The 19,169-nt window shown below is 39.2% G+C and overlaps 1 protein-coding gene across 1 annotated transcript in view; it reads left to right on the forward strand.

Moving 5' to 3' along the window:
• Window positions 1-19,169, forward strand: part of LOC117542448 (collagen alpha-1(XXIV) chain) — a 90,499-nt gene that overhangs the window by 27,070 nt on the left and 44,260 nt on the right. The window contains exons 5-19 of the mRNA XM_034210139.1: window positions 2,074-2,127; window positions 4,636-4,689; window positions 5,962-6,015; window positions 7,864-7,908; window positions 8,841-8,894; window positions 9,405-9,449; window positions 10,483-10,536; window positions 11,817-11,861; window positions 13,240-13,293; window positions 13,660-13,704; window positions 16,647-16,700; window positions 16,927-16,971; window positions 17,177-17,230; window positions 17,529-17,582; window positions 19,081-19,134. Coding sequence (XP_034066030.1) covers window positions 2,074-2,127; window positions 4,636-4,689; window positions 5,962-6,015; window positions 7,864-7,908; window positions 8,841-8,894; window positions 9,405-9,449; window positions 10,483-10,536; window positions 11,817-11,861; window positions 13,240-13,293; window positions 13,660-13,704; window positions 16,647-16,700; window positions 16,927-16,971; window positions 17,177-17,230; window positions 17,529-17,582; window positions 19,081-19,134 — 765 coding nt within the window. The remainder of the gene's footprint in view (window positions 1-2,073; window positions 2,128-4,635; window positions 4,690-5,961; window positions 6,016-7,863; window positions 7,909-8,840; window positions 8,895-9,404; window positions 9,450-10,482; window positions 10,537-11,816; window positions 11,862-13,239; window positions 13,294-13,659; window positions 13,705-16,646; window positions 16,701-16,926; window positions 16,972-17,176; window positions 17,231-17,528; window positions 17,583-19,080; window positions 19,135-19,169) is intronic.

Genomic DNA, 19,169 nt, shown 5'->3' on the forward strand with positions numbered 1-19,169 from the left:
GCATAATCTTTTGAGATACCGGCCACTCAGGGGCCATCACAGGAGATACAGTATTGTTGTTTGATCACTGAGTCACTAACAATGGGTTCAGATCAGGCTTCTTGGCTGCACTAACACAACCACAAAATACCTTTTTTCCTTTTCATCTTTTGTGTTTGAACCATATTGTATCTACCGTCGTCACAGTCCTGCTGTCGGGAAAGAGGGACATTTTTGTGGTTAGCATTATTAAACTCAAGAACAAGCTCAGCTTTGTGAAGGATCATGACAATTAGATAGTTTGCTTTGAGGATACAGGCAGCATTGTTTATTTGTCAGCACCTTTGGAGCACCAAAGATGAGTGACCAAACAGTTCCGGATGAAACAAGCTGCAACCAGCAGAGGCTTTGGCGGCACAGGCTGCATTTCCCATCTGAACTTGAGACTACACTCTAAGCAACTGTCGAGTCTTTCATGATGCAATGCTGCGTTCATGCCGCAGGCCCTGAAGGCATCTTTAAACAGAACAAGACATATCTACATAATGGATGTGGTATGTGCTAGAGAAAAGGTGTATACAAAGTTCTCTCATGGTTGTTGTAGCAGTCTTCGCTGCACAGCAATATCTTCTGGCGAATATAACTCAGAGATTGTAATTATAGACAATGTCAGTGTCTCTTGGAGACGATAAACATAACGTTTGATTACCTTTTAGACTGTTTTGAAAAGCAGCCACATCAAACAATGACTCTCAATCAACTGAATAATGAGTAGTAACAAATCATTGCACATTAACACAGAAAAATGTTGTTAGTACATATTTATGTACAATTTACACTATATATCTGTCTGTTTTTAGACAATAGTTAACTGTTTGCATGAATTTAAAGTTACAAACAGTTGTAGCATATATTGGCTTATTTTTCAATTTCTATTAACAGTAAAACATCTCTTCATTAAAACCGTTTAAGATGTTGCATTGTTTTCATCATAGCAGCAATATATTATTATTTAATTATTTGTAATATTTACAATTGCATCTTTTGCTAATTGGACTAAATGCAGCCTTATGTTCTGCTGTATTCTTCTTAACAGAGAATGACAGGCAGACTGAAAGGCTGGTAGACAAAGAGGTGGTAGACAGTAAAACGTGTTTCGAGTAAAAAAGGCTTGGAAAGCACGTAGCTGATACAGAACATACTCTCAGCCCATAGGCTAAGTCATAAAGTGGAGACAGAGGGAGGCCTTGCAATCATTATGTGGTGGGAAGCTGGGGGCAGTATGGATACTGAGGTGGTGTCTGCTGCCTCAGCACAGAGCAGCAGACTTATTTTGCTGCCTCTAATTGTTAACGTTATCAGACTATAAACCAGGGCACCCCATTTGGTGGTGGCATTTGTCATGGAAACAAAGTCATTTATCAGAGGTGCTTTTACTGTAAACAATCTCTGAAAAGGAAGACAGTTTAAGAATGTAGTTGGGGATTGATACCCTAATTTATTATTTTACGCAGGAAGAGGTTGTCATACATTTTCATATTGCTGTTTTCAACACTCTTAAAGAAATGTTGAGACTGTGATAAGGCCAAATACATGTCACAATACACAACTGGCAATAGAAATAGGTCGATTTTGTCTTCAAGGAGTCAACAAAACATTTTGTTGGTTAAATTCTAAGACTCAGATTACCCACATTAAAAATAACAGTGAGAGAATTCCAAAGATTGAGATGTGTACTGTAGTGCAAAGAAAGCATAGTGGGTGAGTAGTTGGGTTGCAGATGTGCAGGTATGTAGCATATTTATGATGTGTTTGTGAGTGTAATTGTGTGTGTGCATATGAATGTGCACATCCAGTTGTGGGCATATATGTGCATGTATGGTTATAAGTCCTTAGTTCAACACAAATGTGCTAATTTTCTAATGTTATGTTTTGATAGTTAGTTTATTGACTTGGGTCTGGGGGGCAGACATCAGGGAATGAGTTTGAAACTTCTAGACATGTAAACCACAATGCACCTGTTTGAGATACTGAGTAGTTATTAATGATTTGTTATTAAATTATTTGCTCTAACACTGTCTTCATCTTTTCCAGGGTCCCGTTGGTCCAAATGGAAACCCAGGACAGCCTGGACCACTTGGGCCCAAGGTGAGAGGCCTTCTTTAATTATACACGTAAACAGCTAAAAAAACATTTATAGAAAATGGTGATACAATGAGATTTGTTAGTAATTATGTATGTTTGACTTTTCTTATGTGATTATAATTGATGTTTGATAACATGAACCCAAATGTAATGTTATGCCAGATTCATAAGAAAATAGATGTGCAAAGTCAATGGTGATGTATTATTTTAGGTCAGGGCTTTACACCTTAATGGAATTCTAGTTGAACCGCTGATAACGTTTCGTGCTTTTTTAAATTCAAGTAAATCAGAATGATGCCGTTCACATAGAACATTTCGGGCAGTCTGCACGCAAAGTAAAAGTCTTCAAAGTCATGTACTTTCTAAATCTGTAAATTCCTAAGAGGTGCTGATAAATGTGAAAGCACAATTGTTCATAAGGGTCTAGTCGGTTGGATTTCTGAGTCATTTTAGTGAAATTAAGATTTCAAAGATGGGGATGACAAGTCTGATATTTTTTCACTGCCTGAGGAAGTGTACTGTCACTATACATACTAGCCTGCCAATCACCAGCCAGAAACAACCAACAACGGGAATAGCAATGTCATTACCGCAATAAATCAGAGGACATTATATCTAGCTTGATGCTTAATGCTAAGTAGTTGACCCATTTTGTAGAGTTTTTTGTAAATGTTTCAACTGATAGCCATCTCCTCTCCCAGTCTTGCAGAACATCAGGTTCTTTTTATAGTCATATTGTTGACTGTTATTGTGCCTGACTCTTTGAACATTTGTCTTTCCTCTCAGCTAGGGTTGTTTTGTAGACTTTATTAGGAGCCCTTTGCAGCCTATTTTGCTTTCTTTACGAAACACTTGTAGTGATGCACTTTATTGTCCTTAAATCCTTTTCACTCTGTAACTGTAAGTCTACTCTACTGTAGTCAACGTTTTTTGTTATCAAATGGCATCAATTATATCCGAGAATTACGTACAGTTCCCTAAAGAGCCAACTCTGCTGTTTAGAGCGTGCACAATTTGGATTCAACCAGACAGCCAGATGTAGGCTAGAGTGATAATAACGAGCCATTGCCGGATCACAGTAAAACAGGAAAGGCTTGAGGAGACAGGGGTGGTGTTTGGCCGAAATGACATACCCCATATCCTAGATCCTTTTTGCCACATGGCATAATTTAACTAGTCCCGACTCATTGGTCATGACTCATGACACTGACATCCAAGAAAGAAAGAAAGAAAGAAAGAAAGAAAGAAATAAATAAAAGACACTTTTTTCTTAAATGAACATGGTGCCATATGTAAAGGATACATTGCTAGAGTGGAGCACGGATGTGGTCAACTCCATGCAGATGGATGTGGTGACTGGTACTGTATGTCTACCACAGAGTGACTGCTTACAGCATGCAGTCAGCAGGGGAACACTGATGCTTCACCTTACCCTCACCCTTTAGTCTGGATAGCTCCTCACTGGGTATTGTAGTTATTACATATACTGGATAGCTAAAGATGAGACAAATATTTTAAAGTAATTTCATCCTGAATGTTGTTCTCTTTGTCTTCCTCATCCCACACGCATACAAAGAAGAATGCTCTTGTTTCCTCCTTGATTAGTCAAACCGCACAGGCAGATGGATGCATTTTTTTCTGAGTAACCTTTGACTTCGCTGGGACACTGTGCACATTTGGCTCAGTGTGTTCCATTGGTCATTATGAAATATGAGGCCACCTGCTTGCTCGCTGTTCCTCAAGCCTATACACCCACATATGTGTGTACAAATACAAAAGCAAAACCACCGTATCTAATACCGTTGTGACCTGTCAGTGAGTCATTCTTACTCCCCCAACCCCTGCACGGAACAGAGTTTGAGAGACTCTTTGTCTTAGTTTGGGAAAATATTGCTTGTTGAAATGTTATTGGTCACTAGGACTGATGCAGAGGAGAATAGTCCCTGATGCTGAGCTGAGTTGAAATGTGAGTCAAGCACACTCTGAAATGTTATGACGATGTCCCTGCAGGGCTTAAAGAGCCTTTCAATCTGCTTTATGCACTGCTGACTGCTTTTTTTTAGGTTCTATGCTCTTATGTAATTTTCCCTCTCCCACCCACAAGCTTTTCTATGCCTCACTGGCTGTCAGTCAAAACAATAGAAACCTGATGCTAAAAACGTTTCCAACAATGCCTTAGCACTTCACACCAGAACCATGCTATTTCGATAGTACATTTATTATTCAGAACGTGGACAATAAACTGTGTGCAATACCCTTTTCATGGCCTGTATGTATTTCTTGGCATTTCAATGTCACTTTAAAATGCCTTCATGTGAATTATCATCAGGTTGATAGAGAAATGTTCGTGTACTGCAACAGCTCTGAGTTAAACCACAGATTGGTTTTCAGAAAGCAGCTTTAAGGGCAAAAATGACAACATTCAAATAACCATTTTTAATCAGTTGTGATGTCAGTAGGTGATTGATTGCTTAAGACTCTTCTCACTCTGTGACCCTGTTTCTATTGTAGGGTTCAAAGGGAGATCCCGGGCTGTCTCCAGGCCAGGCTCCAAAAGGAGAGAAGGTAAGCATTCCTAAGGCTCCCTGGTCCTCTGTGCTCCTTGCTCTGTTTCTCTTAGCCTCTTCTGAGTGTTTACTTCATTGAGGGTAATCTTGAGACATTTTACCACAGTCCTCACTTACACTACCATTAGTATCTGCTCACAACTGCTTTTTCCTCTGCCCTTGATTTCTCAAAAATATCCTAAAATGATCCTACATCAAAATCCAACCACCAAGATAAATCTGTCTCTGTATGTATGTATTCTCGCACATTTTGAAAAACCCTTTGATCTAAATCATACCGTCTAATCCATCTATTGATTTGACGTCATTTAGAATGTCCAAATTCCGAAACTTCCTCTTAATTCCTTTACTTCTTTTCAGACTTATTCTCTCAGACTTATTTGTCTGCTGTCACACAGCTGGTCTCTCTTACTCTCTACTTAACAATCTCCATCTTGTTTCTTTTTCTATAAAAAAACATCACCACAGTAAAGATTTTTCCTGATCAGATAAAGCTCTTGAACTAATTCATCTTCAAAAGTATTTTTCTCCTTTCAGTTTTAATGGTCTGCGCACTCATAGAAATCCCCCTAAGAAAAACTGTCATCTCCTCTCAGAGCCTTTCCGGGATTGTCAAAATAATGTCAAATTTTAACTTGAAATATAAAAAATATAGCATATGTCCGCACAATATTTATCCAACCTCTCCCTGATGTCTTCCACATAAGTTATTGCAAACCTCTCATAACTCTTTGTAACAAGTATTTTTACCTTTTGTAATGTTTAAGCCATTCCATATTTCTACCTCTCTGAGCTCTATTGACCCTCTCACCTCACGTCCAATCCGATTTTTCAGAATAGCCCAATACTGCTCATCATATGGTTTCAATTAGAAGCATCTTGAATAAATCATTTTTAATATAGACAAAGGCTAGACATTGACTGAAGTACAAAAGCACTTTTAAATTGTCCCTCTCACTCACCTGTGGAAAATCCACAGCATCAACATTGCCCTGTTGTTCATTAATCACTGATACACCCTTTTGGAAAGATTCAGTGTTAAATTATCAATTCTAATTAGGTTACTTTTGCCTGGGTTATGTGCCAGAGACCTTAAGGCTTAAGCAATGAGATTAATTTCCTTTAATACAACTGTGTTCTACGGTGTACAACTATTCCTTGTTAAAATGCCTTAATAAAGCTTTTCCAATTGGATCAACACTTTTCTTTTTACATACATCTTCATCTCTGTACTTATACATGCTTATACATTTGTTATCTATTTCAACAGGGCGACAGAGGTCCGCCAGGTTTGCTTGGGCCGAAAGGATTTCCAGGTCCACTGGTAAGATTTAAGTTATTAAACTATTCGTGTTCAAAACAGAAGAAGAAAACTCAGAAGTTTTATTGCCAGAAAATAAAAATGTGTAAGGGTTGTCCATATATCTCAGCGTATATTTTACTTTTGAAACAACGCTTTACTTCTGTCTTTACATTTGTGGAATAATGAGGCAAAAGGAGTCACACATGAACCTAGTTCATAGGTAGTTTAAGTTATGTGTGTTTAAAAATACAGGTTTAGGTTTAAGAGCGCACACACACACACACAGATGTTAGCTGAGGCGTCTTAACTTGGTTAGTTTTAGGTTACCGTGCTACCTCACTTAAACTTGATAGGCTTTCAGGTCAAGGCTAAAGGTCTTCCAAAAGAGGAAAGGCACCCTGTCCAGAGTCAGGGGGTCACTGACACACAACATCCTTTGTAGACATTGCCTCCTTAGGTCAGCAATTGTCAGGCCTAAAGAGGGAGAATTTAATTGACAGTACAATCAGAAAAATGAAGGACACTGACATTCTCTCTACGTCCATCATGCCTTCTATTTGTTGACTCAGATTTGTTGTTTTGCTCTCGTGCTTTCTATGTCTTGCTCAGAAAGGTACAAACACAAAGGTGCTGTTGCTACAATTGAGCTTTTGGCCTTCATAGAACAGATGTAATCTGCTATAGTAGGTCACCCTGCTGCCCACATAGCTTTATCTGCACAGTTGTCCAAGAATCCCCTTATTGAAGTCTAGTCTCCACATAACTGGCCTTCACCTTACCTCCCAGGAGGCAATATCAGTGTTTGCAGTAGCTGAACCTAATACACCCAGCACATGAACTCTGCCCTGTCAAGTATTTCCAGAGGAAATTACTGGCTCCGGTCTTGTGCTCTCTACCCCCAAGTGCGCATTTTATTGAGTGTGAAGGTTCATGTGTCACAACCTCGGATGCACACGGTGGAGCCAAGACATTGACCTGGCCCTGACCTTTTGTTTTTGAGCTGTAAACATCTGTTGTTGATATCCAAATCAAAGGGAAAGACACTAAAGATAGTCAAAGGGAAGGAAAAGATTGAACAATAAATCCTGTTGAAGTTTATAAAGAACGAGTGCTTGTTTAACTTAATGCATAATTTGACTGTTGCACAAAGCTAACTGTGGACTAGAATGAGCCATCTGTTAATCCTATCCTATGTTCCAATTGTGTTAGTTTTCTTTTAAACATTTCTCACACTGTACTCTGCAATCCATTCAGTCCGAACTCAAAAGGTGTCATGGACTGGCCAATTTCCCAGCTCATTATCTCCATCCCAGTCTAGAATAATCATAAAACATATTTTAAAACATTTTAACATTCTATTGACTGTTCCTCAGTAGTTCCAATGAGCTGGTTTCCTTCAGGGGAATGCCTTGTTATGTATTGATTCAAATATCCTTGGTTCTCAAATGGTTTCAACTTCTCTGACATTTACTCTTGTGCCACCATAAGGTTTTGTCTGAAAGTCTTGACAACTATGACATTAACTGAACCTACCTTCTCTTGTGTATTGCCACTATCAGGTCTTCATTTTAATTTGACCAATACCTTATAGATTATAAAATAGATTTTACCTGCAAAACTAATGTCATCTGTGCTTTGTGTTTAGTTCCAATTAACAAATGTTAGCATGCTAACTTGGTAAACACTAGCATCAGTATGTTAGCATTGTCAATGTTATTATGATAATCTAAGCACGATGACATAAGCATTTAACTTAAAGCACAGCTGTTCCTGCCTCATTGAGTCGCTAGCATGGCCGTAGACTCTTAGCCATGTTAATGTCGATATACAAAATGTATTAAAAATACATTTGTTTGTTCTATTTTCAAGGGTCCTAAAGGTTATCTTGGGCTTGCCGGACTGCAAGGAGTACAGGTAGGTGAACATCTGTGTGTGTGTTGCACTGATGATTGTATATGTGCCAAACAACAAAGCCTTAAATGTGATGACACCATCTGAGATACAGACCCAGCATTCGTACATACAAAAAACTTTATACACAAAAACAGAAAGATGAGTCCATATACATATGGCATGTATGAAATATGCATATATACATTTTGTATGTGTATGTGGTTCTCTGTTTGCATACAGATTTAGGAATAACCACAAAAATGTGGCACAGTTTAGATTATACCTCATTGAAGACTTGAGGTTCCAAATTATGTTTTGGTTTGAGAATTCTGAATCTAAATCCAAGCAACTGGTCATAAGTCATATCAAGCAATCATCAAACATATTATAAAAAAACCTGCACACATTATGATCCTGTCAGACAGTAATGGTGAATGTCTGCAAAATATAAAGATTGTTTCTACAGTAAGTGCTGATTCCACTTTTTCAATGTCTGCGATTCATGCAGTCACAGATAACAATAGTTATTACAGCAAGTCATGAATGTTGAAATTGAGCATCAGGTGAATGTTTGAATGCAAAGTGTCACATTAACAGTGGACTAAAAAAGTGAGCAAGTGGGGGAGGGGTGGGTTTGAGGGGTGCAGAACGGTACAGTTAATAGACATCGTTGTCTTCATGGAGGCCGTCCGGAATGAACAGTGCTTGTTTTATTCCTCACTTGGCAATGCTTGTAGCGGTCTGTGAGTCTCCTCTTTCACTTTATCCATCCATCTAATCTCCCTATTCACCGTTCATTCTCTCTCTCTCTCTCTCTCTCTCTCTCTCTCTCTCTCTCTCTCTCTCTCTCTCTCTCTCTCTCTCTCTCTCTCTCTCTCTCTCTCTCTCTCTCTCTTCTCTCTCTCTCATCTCTCTCTCTCTCTTCTCTCTCTCTCTCTCTCTCTCTGCTGCAGGGCATACCGGGACCTCCTGGGGAAGCCGGGGCTGCAGGTTACCCTGGCAGGCAGGTGCAGTGAAAAATACAAAAATATGCTTCCAGTTCCTCCATTGACACTCTTAGATTCTTGTTACTCTACAAATAACTCTACAGGAAAAACACAGAAAGGATAATAATAACTACACAATGTACAGTTCTATCTGCTTTCCTGTTCACATTTCTTCCCCATTTTGGATTCTGAACTAAGCAGTAAACACCTGCTATTTTTCTCACTAAAGTACATGGAACACATAGTTAACATTGAAATGCATACATTAATGCTATATGCAATATATGCTGATGTATTTGTATGTGTTTAAACTGTTGGCCTAAACCTTGTGAAACTGCCAGCAGTGTGCTAGAGGAAATACAAGTGCAACTTAAAGTATAACACATTTGTTTTCTTTTAGATCTCAATCAGCTGAGCTCGTTCTATTTTTCTTATCAGGCCATTCAAAGTCTCATGTGAAATGACTCTTTTTTTGTTGTTGTGCATACTGTGACAAAAGATCCACCTTACCTGAGTCTTTCCATTTTGCAGGGTGCAGCTGGGCCACAAGGTGACCCAGGGCCTAAAGGTGTCCGTGTAAGTACAAGTGGTTCTCTGCTGTCCTTCTACTTTCTTTTCTTCAGCAACGCTGAATTAGACACCTAATTTCCTGAAAGGATTAGGAAACTGTCAGACCCACAGCCTTGCTCCAGAGAGAGCGCTAAGTTGTATTCCTGACATGCTGTCTAATGTGAGACGGCTCTAGATTGTCTCTGTTAAGGCTGACTTGTCTTCATTTGGTTCATGCAAGAAGGCCTCAAAAACAGGAGAACAGAAGGAAGAGAATCTGAAAAGAACATACAGTATAGGAAAATATGAAAGCAGACAGAATGAGGTGGTGAGTGATGGGACTGGGAGCATTGCAGCCCAGAGAAAGAGGATAGCTCAGATTAGTATGACAGTGTGAGGCAGGCAGCGTGAAAAATAGCCACAACGACAGCCAATGCTCTGATAAGATGTGAGTTATGGTGTGTGTGTGTGACAAAATGAATACTTCTTATGCCATCTGACATACATATCTGGAATGCAGCCAAGATATTGCCTTTAAGAAAATACATCTCAGTCATCATGTCCAGAATGACAGAGCAGATAGTGTATATCAGGGTTTTCATAAATAAATTGATGATGGGTTGTCATGCACATGCACAAGACAAGGATTTGCGCCTGCCAGTGATGTGATACACATTCCCGCCACGCCACATATCAACGGGTGGCGGTGAGCAAAAGCAGGGAGAAGAGACTGCTAGCAAGCAAACCCAAATCTAAACAATGCTCATCTTTAAGATCGCCAGACAACCAGAGTATTGTACGAGCGCTTGGGTTTCAGAGCGGCGACAAGACAGGATCAGATGAGTGTCATCAGTGTAGCCGAGGAGAAGCCATGAGAGCAAATGAGAGAGCTTATGGATGATGGTGTTGGTCTTCCATTGGTCCTGTATGACAAGCCATATACACTGTTTATGCTAAACTGAATAGAAGTATTGTGGTGAGATTAATTTATTGAGATACTGTAACACTGCAGACATATTTTCAGACTATCCTGTGATTTAACATATTGCTGATTTCCCAGGGTTTCATTGGGCCTCCTGGCGTTGCTGGGCCACTCGGACCAGAGGGGGAGAAAGTGAGTAATGTTTGTTGAAGTCACAATTGCTGTGTATGTACTGTAGAGGAAACTTCTGTGTAGCTATGCAGTGGGAGTCACCGACTCAGGAGGGAGACACGGGAAGAGCAGTAGCTTTGATGTCAAACACATGATGGTTTATTTGGAGTTAACGGCCGGAGGATTCACATCACAAGTCCAAGAGTCAGAGGTTCTGACTTCACGGTAGAGTTGCCACGTCAATTCTGGAGAGCCTCTCTCTTGCCAGCCCATCTAACTGGTTTCGCAGAGAGTAAACAACATATTTGAGGAGATAGCCTAAACAGTGTGGGAACACAGAGCTACTTGCCTCGGACACTTATGACCTCGAAGATTTTACCTTGGAGTCCACAAATACAGAGAAGGAAGTGTCCCAGTGTACCCACAACACAGACCATCTGTATCCCAGTATTGACCGGTCACAGAATGGGAACAATAACATTATTGGCTAAGCCGCCTGTGTCCTTAAAGAAGGTAAACAGACATCGAGGTTTGTCCTGTATGTTACTAATTGGCGTCTTATGATAATTATTTCCACAACATGTACTATGTAGTCCTGTATGTGTGAACATTTATATTTATAAGCTCTAGTTTCCTCTTATTAATTTCTTCCCACTGCTTTGGACATGCCGTTATTTTAATTTTTTTGTCGCATACTTAGTACTTTCTTACTGAGGTTTGATTAAGTAGATTATATATATTTTTTCTTTTAGCACTTTAGCCTTATCAACTTTTAGCAGTCAGCTATGTTCTAATATCTTTATTCATGTTGAACTACTTATAAATAAATGCCAGAACATTGTTTTACAAAGTAATGTTTCAGTCCAAGAAACCCAAATACACACTACGTGTAAAAAATGTTTTCTTGGTGACTGTTATGTAAAGCTGTTTCATTTACGGCTTTAAAATTATTGGGTTTCAGGAAAGAATTTGAGGTAAATGTATATTATCTGTCCAGGTTAAATGCCTGAATGAAGTCACTCATTCCTTTATTCTTTTGAGATTCTACTCTTAAGGGAATCCTGGTCTTTATCGCTCTGTTGTGGCTTTCTGCACATCAGCTTCTGTGCCAAGAGAAATATTATTTCAATGTGATGTAACCATTTTTTAAACCTGGCTCACAATAGGCCATATTACTCAAAAAATGTCTCTGTAACATTGGAAAGGGGGTGGGGGGGAGTTCTCCATAAATTGACTAAAAGGTGTTAGGGTTTAATGATCCCAGATTTAAGTCACTAACCCAGCTGTTTTTTCTTTTCTAGGGCATTCCTGGTCCTGTTGGAAAACCTGGCTTGAAAGGAAGACACGTAATGATTAATTTAATTAAGATTCTTACCATAGTTTATGGTTGCTTCCAGACACAAAAATGTATCTTTCATGCTGCAGGCATGCTTTTCTGTGTTATCTCATATTGTAAAAACCCATTTAATATACAGTATCTTTGAAATCAACGATCACATCGACAGGGACTTTTTAAATCATTTGTATGCTGTATCTGTTGTGAATGTGCCTTAGCAGCAGGACTCTGAATGCCAGTTTAACCCTCCTATTGTCTTCGTGTTCCCTCCCTTACTTTGGTGTTCACGGTCAAATTTGACTGGTCCTGTTTAAACTGCTATTACATTAACACAAAAAAAATTAATCATCACCAAATTTCATTTAACACCCTTTCAAACTGTAAATATTGTATCAGACTACTGGTATACATGAAAAACTGCAGTAAATATACAAAGAATATACACTGAACATGTATTGCGTGTGCCAGGTGTGATTCACATGGGGGGATGGGCACATAACCCCCTTATGTGAACACATCTAGAGTATGTGTGTGGGTGTTTGTGTGTGTGTTTTATCTGATCCGGATGGTTACTAATTCCTTTTCTTTATGGCGGTCATTTTTTACCGGGAACACCATGGGTGTTACAAAGTTGACTAAATCATCCAAAATGCAATGAAAGTGGTGATCAGCAATTGTCTACTGTGAAGGATATCCTAAAGCCTTAATGCAATCGAATGTAAAACAAAAAAGTTATGATTGATGAAAGTAGTAAATCGGTCAGATTTTACCTGAAGACAACAGGAGGGTTAAACTGTACAAAGAGAAAGAAAATATGAGAAGAATAATTACTTTAGCGGATTTAACAAGTTGTGGCAAATCACATTATAGTTGTTTTATGAAATCACATTTGGCATAGTCCATGTAATGCCAAGTTTGTAGCTGGGCTGCATTGAGTAAAACTACGGATCAAGATATAAAGGAACGGAATGTCAAGGTTGAGCCCTCACACTGTGAAAACCTAATGTTTTAAAAACAAGCCTTAGCGTCTCTGTTGAAGTTGCCAAGCCGGCATTCAGCCCAATGTTTGTTTCATCCGGCTAAATGGATCAAAGCCACAGGCACACCAAACAAACTGCCATGTCTTTCATTATCTGAGCATTATCTTTATACCATGCTAATGTATTTCTGATCAACCATTTGGGGAAATAGCATGTTAAGTGCTATGTATAATTCAAAAATTGGATGTCATGCATAACAGAAAACATAGATTTTAAGTGACAGAAGGGAAGTAGGAAAAGCTTATGAACTCCTGTACCTTCACCTGCTGATATACTGAGTGATAAGTGATTATTGGCCGTGGTTGCCCTGACCCTCTTAAATTGAGTGTGGATATACTTCTTCCACAGGGTGTGGTTGGCAATGCGGGGGAGAGGGGGCCTCCTGGTCCTGATGGCAATGAGGTGAGAACTCTTGTCCACATCTCTTTTTCTACCTTACCCTTTTCATCTTCCTCTGCCTGTGATTTGCCTTTCTGTCCTCCATTGATATAGTCACAGAAGATAGTCTATTAATGACTAACCTTATCACTAGGTCTCATTACTGTACGTTTTGGAGCCTGGTGGAGGAAATCACAGGTTAATTATACAAATACAGATTTGTGGGTTCAGACATAGAAATGTTAAGATGCTTTCTCATTTCAGGTGTTTTCACATGAAAACATTAAATTATACCTATAGCATTTCCAATGTAGCCTTGGAAATGAGGAATGTGCAATACTGTAAGTGTCCTGTCCTGTGTACTTAGGATGTTGCTGTGATGTTTCACAGGGGCCTGTTGGTGGGATTGGCATTAGCGGCTTTCCTGGTCTGAGGGTGAGTATCAGTTTTGCAATCTTATATTTTGTATTTATGTGTTACATTTCCCACAGCTAATAGGCAATATGTCATTTCCCTGCCTCACAGTTCCATCTGTTTCTACTGCTTGAGTGTCCATCTTTGTTCCTACTTGTCTGTCTGTAGAGTTTCAATTTGAGTTTGGATGATGGATGTATGGCAGGATGTGCTGTGTTTCTCCATAAGTAATGAATGTGAATTGTCATGCTGCCCTCTGACCTGCTGTACAGTAGTGATCGTTTGTCCTGCATGTCAAGTAATGGAGACGTCCTTGACTTTGACCAACATTTTTCATGGTTGGGTCCAGTGAAGGTACCCTAAACATATACACATTTGAGGGTCCATATCAAATGACAATAACAACATTTGTCTTGGGAGGCATTGTGTTATTATGGCAGTCGGACAACATCTAACCAGGACTAATAGAGAACATGCTCTCTTTCACTGCAGAATGTGCAGTTGCTGAATAGTCTGAGATCACAGACCCCTCTTAATCGTCCCCCTGTTCATGTCATGAAAATAGATTCAACTGTATACAGTACCTTTCCTGCGCCTTCATTTCAAGCTTCATTTACACTGGCTTGCTGTCCCCATAGCATGGGGATTTATTGGTGTGCTGGAAGGGTACTTCTGTGTGTGCTAGACACATCTGGATGGATGGGGTTTCCTAAACCTTCCCTTAAGCTACTGGCTGTACCTCATCAATTAGTGAAGACACAGTCAGACATGCAACAGGCACACTCCATCTTTATTTTGTTTTTACAAAAACATGGATATCATCACAATAAACCTTTAACTTGTAGAGCAATCAAAATATATAGAAGTCTGAAGTAAATGTACACAGTTTTCACTATTCACATCATAGATCACTTATGGTGTGTGATGTGTTCATATTTGCATACATGCATGTACACACACTTATGTAATGATAACAAAAGAAAATACTGTGCAGAAATTCTTCCTGTATTTTGCAAAAAGAAAATCTGAGATTGTAGGCTGGCTGATTTAAAGCCTGCCTTGGAATGTCAATGTTTTTTACCAAAATAATTGTCATATGATTAGAGCCCATGTTGAGAGAGTGGACATTTGTGGTAGAATTATTTGCTAATAGCATTAGTATATTCGTGCTCACACTTTCTTGTACAACACATGTTCTTTCCATTTCTTTATTTTAAATGGATATGAATAGATTTTGTGGAAGAAATCTAAACACAATCAAGCATTGATACAAATATACAGTTAATGATGGCCTCATGATTTTTATGCAGTGCAATAATATGTATTATGGAAATAGCCAATCTTGTGAAAAGCAAAAACAGCCCCCAAAACAAATCTATTAGTATCAGTAAAATGCATTAATATATCATATTATGTTAAATATAATATCATCATTGCCTCTAAGTCCTTTTAAGTAATCAAACAAGTGAGCCAACATACTTACACCTCCTTAATCCTGTCCTTTGTGTAATTCATATTTACTCTACGGCTGAGTGATTTTGACACAGGATAGATTATAGAGCTTTTATTTGATATTTAATACTCATTTTCACTTTCACTGTCAATCAAACCCTTGTTGTGGCTCCAGATTTATGGAAAGGCAATTACACAAAGTTGTAGCTTTCTTCACGTAATCAGAGAGCAGCGCAGAGAGTTAGTTCTGGTTTGCAATTGATGTGTTTCCCAGTGTGTGACTCAAGAACATTTGATGCAGCCATACACTCATTAACAGTCTGAGTGTAAATCAAAAGTGTTGTTGTTACGAGTGTGTACTGTTAATACACAACCACTCTAACCTCAACCAGTTTCATCATATTTACGATAAACTAAGGCCTGTGTGTATAGTTATATAATCACATGTTGTTGAGTTAATGATACATTTTATGCTTAAGAGTTTTATTTGATTAGCTTTTCTGAGGTTACAGTGGTTGTGCTGAAACACGTGTTATAGGAATGCTACAATCTGTTTTTTGTCAGGACTTTAATCACTTGTCTCCAGTGTGGCTTGTTGAGATAATGGTTTGAATGATGATCCCTAACTGCCCGCCTGTCAGGCAGCATCCTGACAGCAGAGTGGGATGTACATGTACCAGATCCCTACTACTTTTTTAAAGGAAGTCATTTTTCTTGGTGCATTTTCACCTTACAGCACGTCATGGTTCATGTGCTCTCTGTAGAAAGCCTCTCTTGTGACTGGCACATGTGATTTGTGTATGTCCTGCACATGTCCTGGATGACATTAAGCCATGTGCTTTCACTCACACACCTCTAGCTACAACATGTTTGCATATTGCCAAGCTGAATGATTGTGAGTTTGGAAAGAGAATAGTGCAGTAGTAAAATGAATAGTCTAAGAGTTTTATGCTATTCCCCAGTGTATTGGTTAGGGCAGACAATATCTTCTCCTGACTGTCTTGGAGTAAATTGCAACGTCTCTCTAGCTTTACTCCCTTCTCCATTACGTGGTATAACAAAGGAATCCATGCCTATATACTAATGTGCAAAAGTTGTATTTACTTAATTGTGTGTCTGACAACACAATATAATAGCTGCTGGAATGGTATAAACATTCACCAACTGCATGCTTGCTTGAAAAGGGTGTATTCTTGCTGTCCAGACACACATTCTGGCGATTCCAATCCAATATTGGGGGCTGGCGGTGTTGAGCACGGCTAAGCCCCATACAAATCAACTGGATGCATTGTCAACACAGCTTAGTTTTGTTGTTGGGATGTAACAGGAAGGCTCTGGGTTGGATTGTGTTAGTGTCAAAATAACATCACTGCCAAGAAGAAATTGTAAACATTGAGTCTGAAAAAATCCATTGAGTGTCGGGCAACAACCAGGCCAGTATCAGAAAATTGTGTGGGTGTCTGTGTGTTATTGATACATGAATTCCATTGTGTACCTCCTTCCCTCTACAGGGGGACACAGGGCCTGAGGGACTGCAAGGCCTGCCTGGTCTGATGGGACCTCAGGTAAGTTAGACATTTGCGCCTGCAAATGCTCTAAATTATAGAAAAATACTTTACAGTACAGTTAAACAATTTTAATCTGTCCAAAATGTACTGTAAGTCTCTTCACCTCATATATGTAGTAACATCATATGCATTTTCTGGTCTAGTCTGATTAGGATTCCTTACAAAAATGTTCCCCTCTCCTCTCTGTCTCTCTAATTCTTCTACCCTCCTCTCACTGTGGCAGGGCCCACCAGGACGACAGGGCCTGCCCGGATTGAAAGGTGATAAGGTGATTTAAATATTTATATTATTGCAGTGTTTCTGTGTCTATAGACAAGCTCACATAATGATACATATTACAAGTGTTTTGCATAATGTTATTGGCATTATACACTACGATTAATACATGTATTTATATATATCTTATCTACAGTCGTATTGTGATCACTGTGGCAGGGCAGTGTTATATCTCTGTATGATACTGTGAAATTTAGGCTGGAGTGGGACATATGGGCGAACCAGGAGAGATGGGAATCCAAGGTGACAAGGTACTTCTCTCCTCACACAAGCAAGATTTTAAGTAAAACACAGATGAACACCATCTGAAACGTATTGCAATTCATAGACAGATCATCAGACATTTGTTATATGTACACACACACACACACAAACACACACACACACACACACACACACATACACACACACACACACACACGTACACGTCTTAGCATCTAAGCATGCACTCAGTTATATGAAAATGGATAGGTAACACATCAAATGACACACACACAGATGTTGTGTAAGACCAGTTTGAGTTTATAGTGTTATGTCTGATTCTTTCAGGGGGATGCTGGTGTACCTGGTCCTGCTGGGCCGAAGGGGAAAACAGGACCACCGGTATGTTCGTGTGAGTGTGATATGTGTCTGTACACCCAAGGGCACATGTGTAGACATTACTGAAAGTGTGTTTATTTGTGCATTTAATGCATGTTTGTATATTTGTGTGTGCATGCATGCCAAGCTTTACAGAACAACTTTTATAGGTAAACCTAAGTAAACAGTAGGCTTCTGTGGCTATGAGGTTAAATCCCACCGTGAACAACATGTTGATGTGTCCTTGGGCAAGATAATCCATACATTGCTTCTGATGGCATGGCAAACGGCGTGTGAATGTTTGTCAACGGTCAGACTCCTTGAGCCGGGGGGCACCTTGCATGGCAGCCCCTGCATCTGGATGAATGTGTGTATGGGTGAATGAATGCTGTATATATGAAAGTGCTTTGAAGAGTTGTAAAGTCTGAAAAAGCGCTTTATAAATTAACTCCGATTAACAATGTACTACAAAGACATTCAGAATTTGTTAGCTTGTCAGTTCAGTCATCTTGGCTCAACACTTTAGCTTTATTGTACACTTGCTGGTTGTTTGCTTCCATGAGAAAGGAACAAAACTGAAGAATATATTCCTCCTTACATCTGAATTTGGGTGCATCAAACTCAAATGTAAGGAGCCTTTGTATGTCTGTTCTTTGATTTTTCCCGAAGAAAGTGCAGTGTCAAGTGCTAGCACTTGAGATGTATCGGAGAAAATTATTAGTTGGGTTATTATGCTGTGTAAGGCATTGAGAGGGGACCCGTGTTAACTATTATAACAGCGAACAGCATGCTGGATACAGCTTACTCTCTATCAGTGTTTCTGGAGCTTGAGCATTTCTACTATATCAGAGCAGGTGTATTGCTCTGGAGCCAGGCACTGTCCAGTGTTGAGTGGTTAGGATGAGCGAGACATCTGCATGAAGCCATCAAGCAGGTAGAAACCGTACTAGTTCTAAACAAGTCCATATGCTCTCCTGTTCCAGAGCACCTGATTTAGTTTATATGCAGCATCAGATGCAGTCTACTCATAAATCAGAATAAGAACAATGTTAAAAGGGTGTAATTTTATAAGAAAAATGTGTGTTCCTCCATGAAGTGTAAAAGTGTATCCAAACTCAGTTTTCAGTATTGTTTTGTCGAACTAATTTGTTTGCTTTTGAATTGAAGTAATCCCCCCCCCAAATAAATAAAGAAAACGTTGTTTACTGTGTCTTTTAAAACGTAGCTGCACAACCTGCTCATACAAAGTAGAAAAAGCAAGCATTACTCACTATGAAGTGAGAGAGGGAGAGCACCGTTTAGCGGTAGGGGTTAAGGGTTAAGTGTTTAATGACTGGACAGAGTGACCGTAGTTTAGCCTTGATTCCTGATAATAAGTATCCATGCTGTGACTGATCACTACTAAGTGTGTTCTTTGCTTTCACATTCAGATCACGATAAATAAATATAACCAACGTATGTTACCTAAATTGTGACAGAGTGAACACAATATAATAATGGTGTGTTTTCTGTACTTCAAAAGGGTAAAATTGGTGAGATGGGGACACAAGGACAAGCTGGGCCCCCAGGACCAGAGGTAGGACACACTTATCAAAACTAATTATTCAATTT

Source organism: Gymnodraco acuticeps, unplaced genomic scaffold (assembly GCF_902827175.1).
Source record: "Gymnodraco acuticeps unplaced genomic scaffold, fGymAcu1.1, whole genome shotgun sequence".
In the NCBI taxonomy this organism is placed as follows: Eukaryota; Metazoa; Chordata; class Actinopteri; order Perciformes; family Bathydraconidae; genus Gymnodraco; species Gymnodraco acuticeps.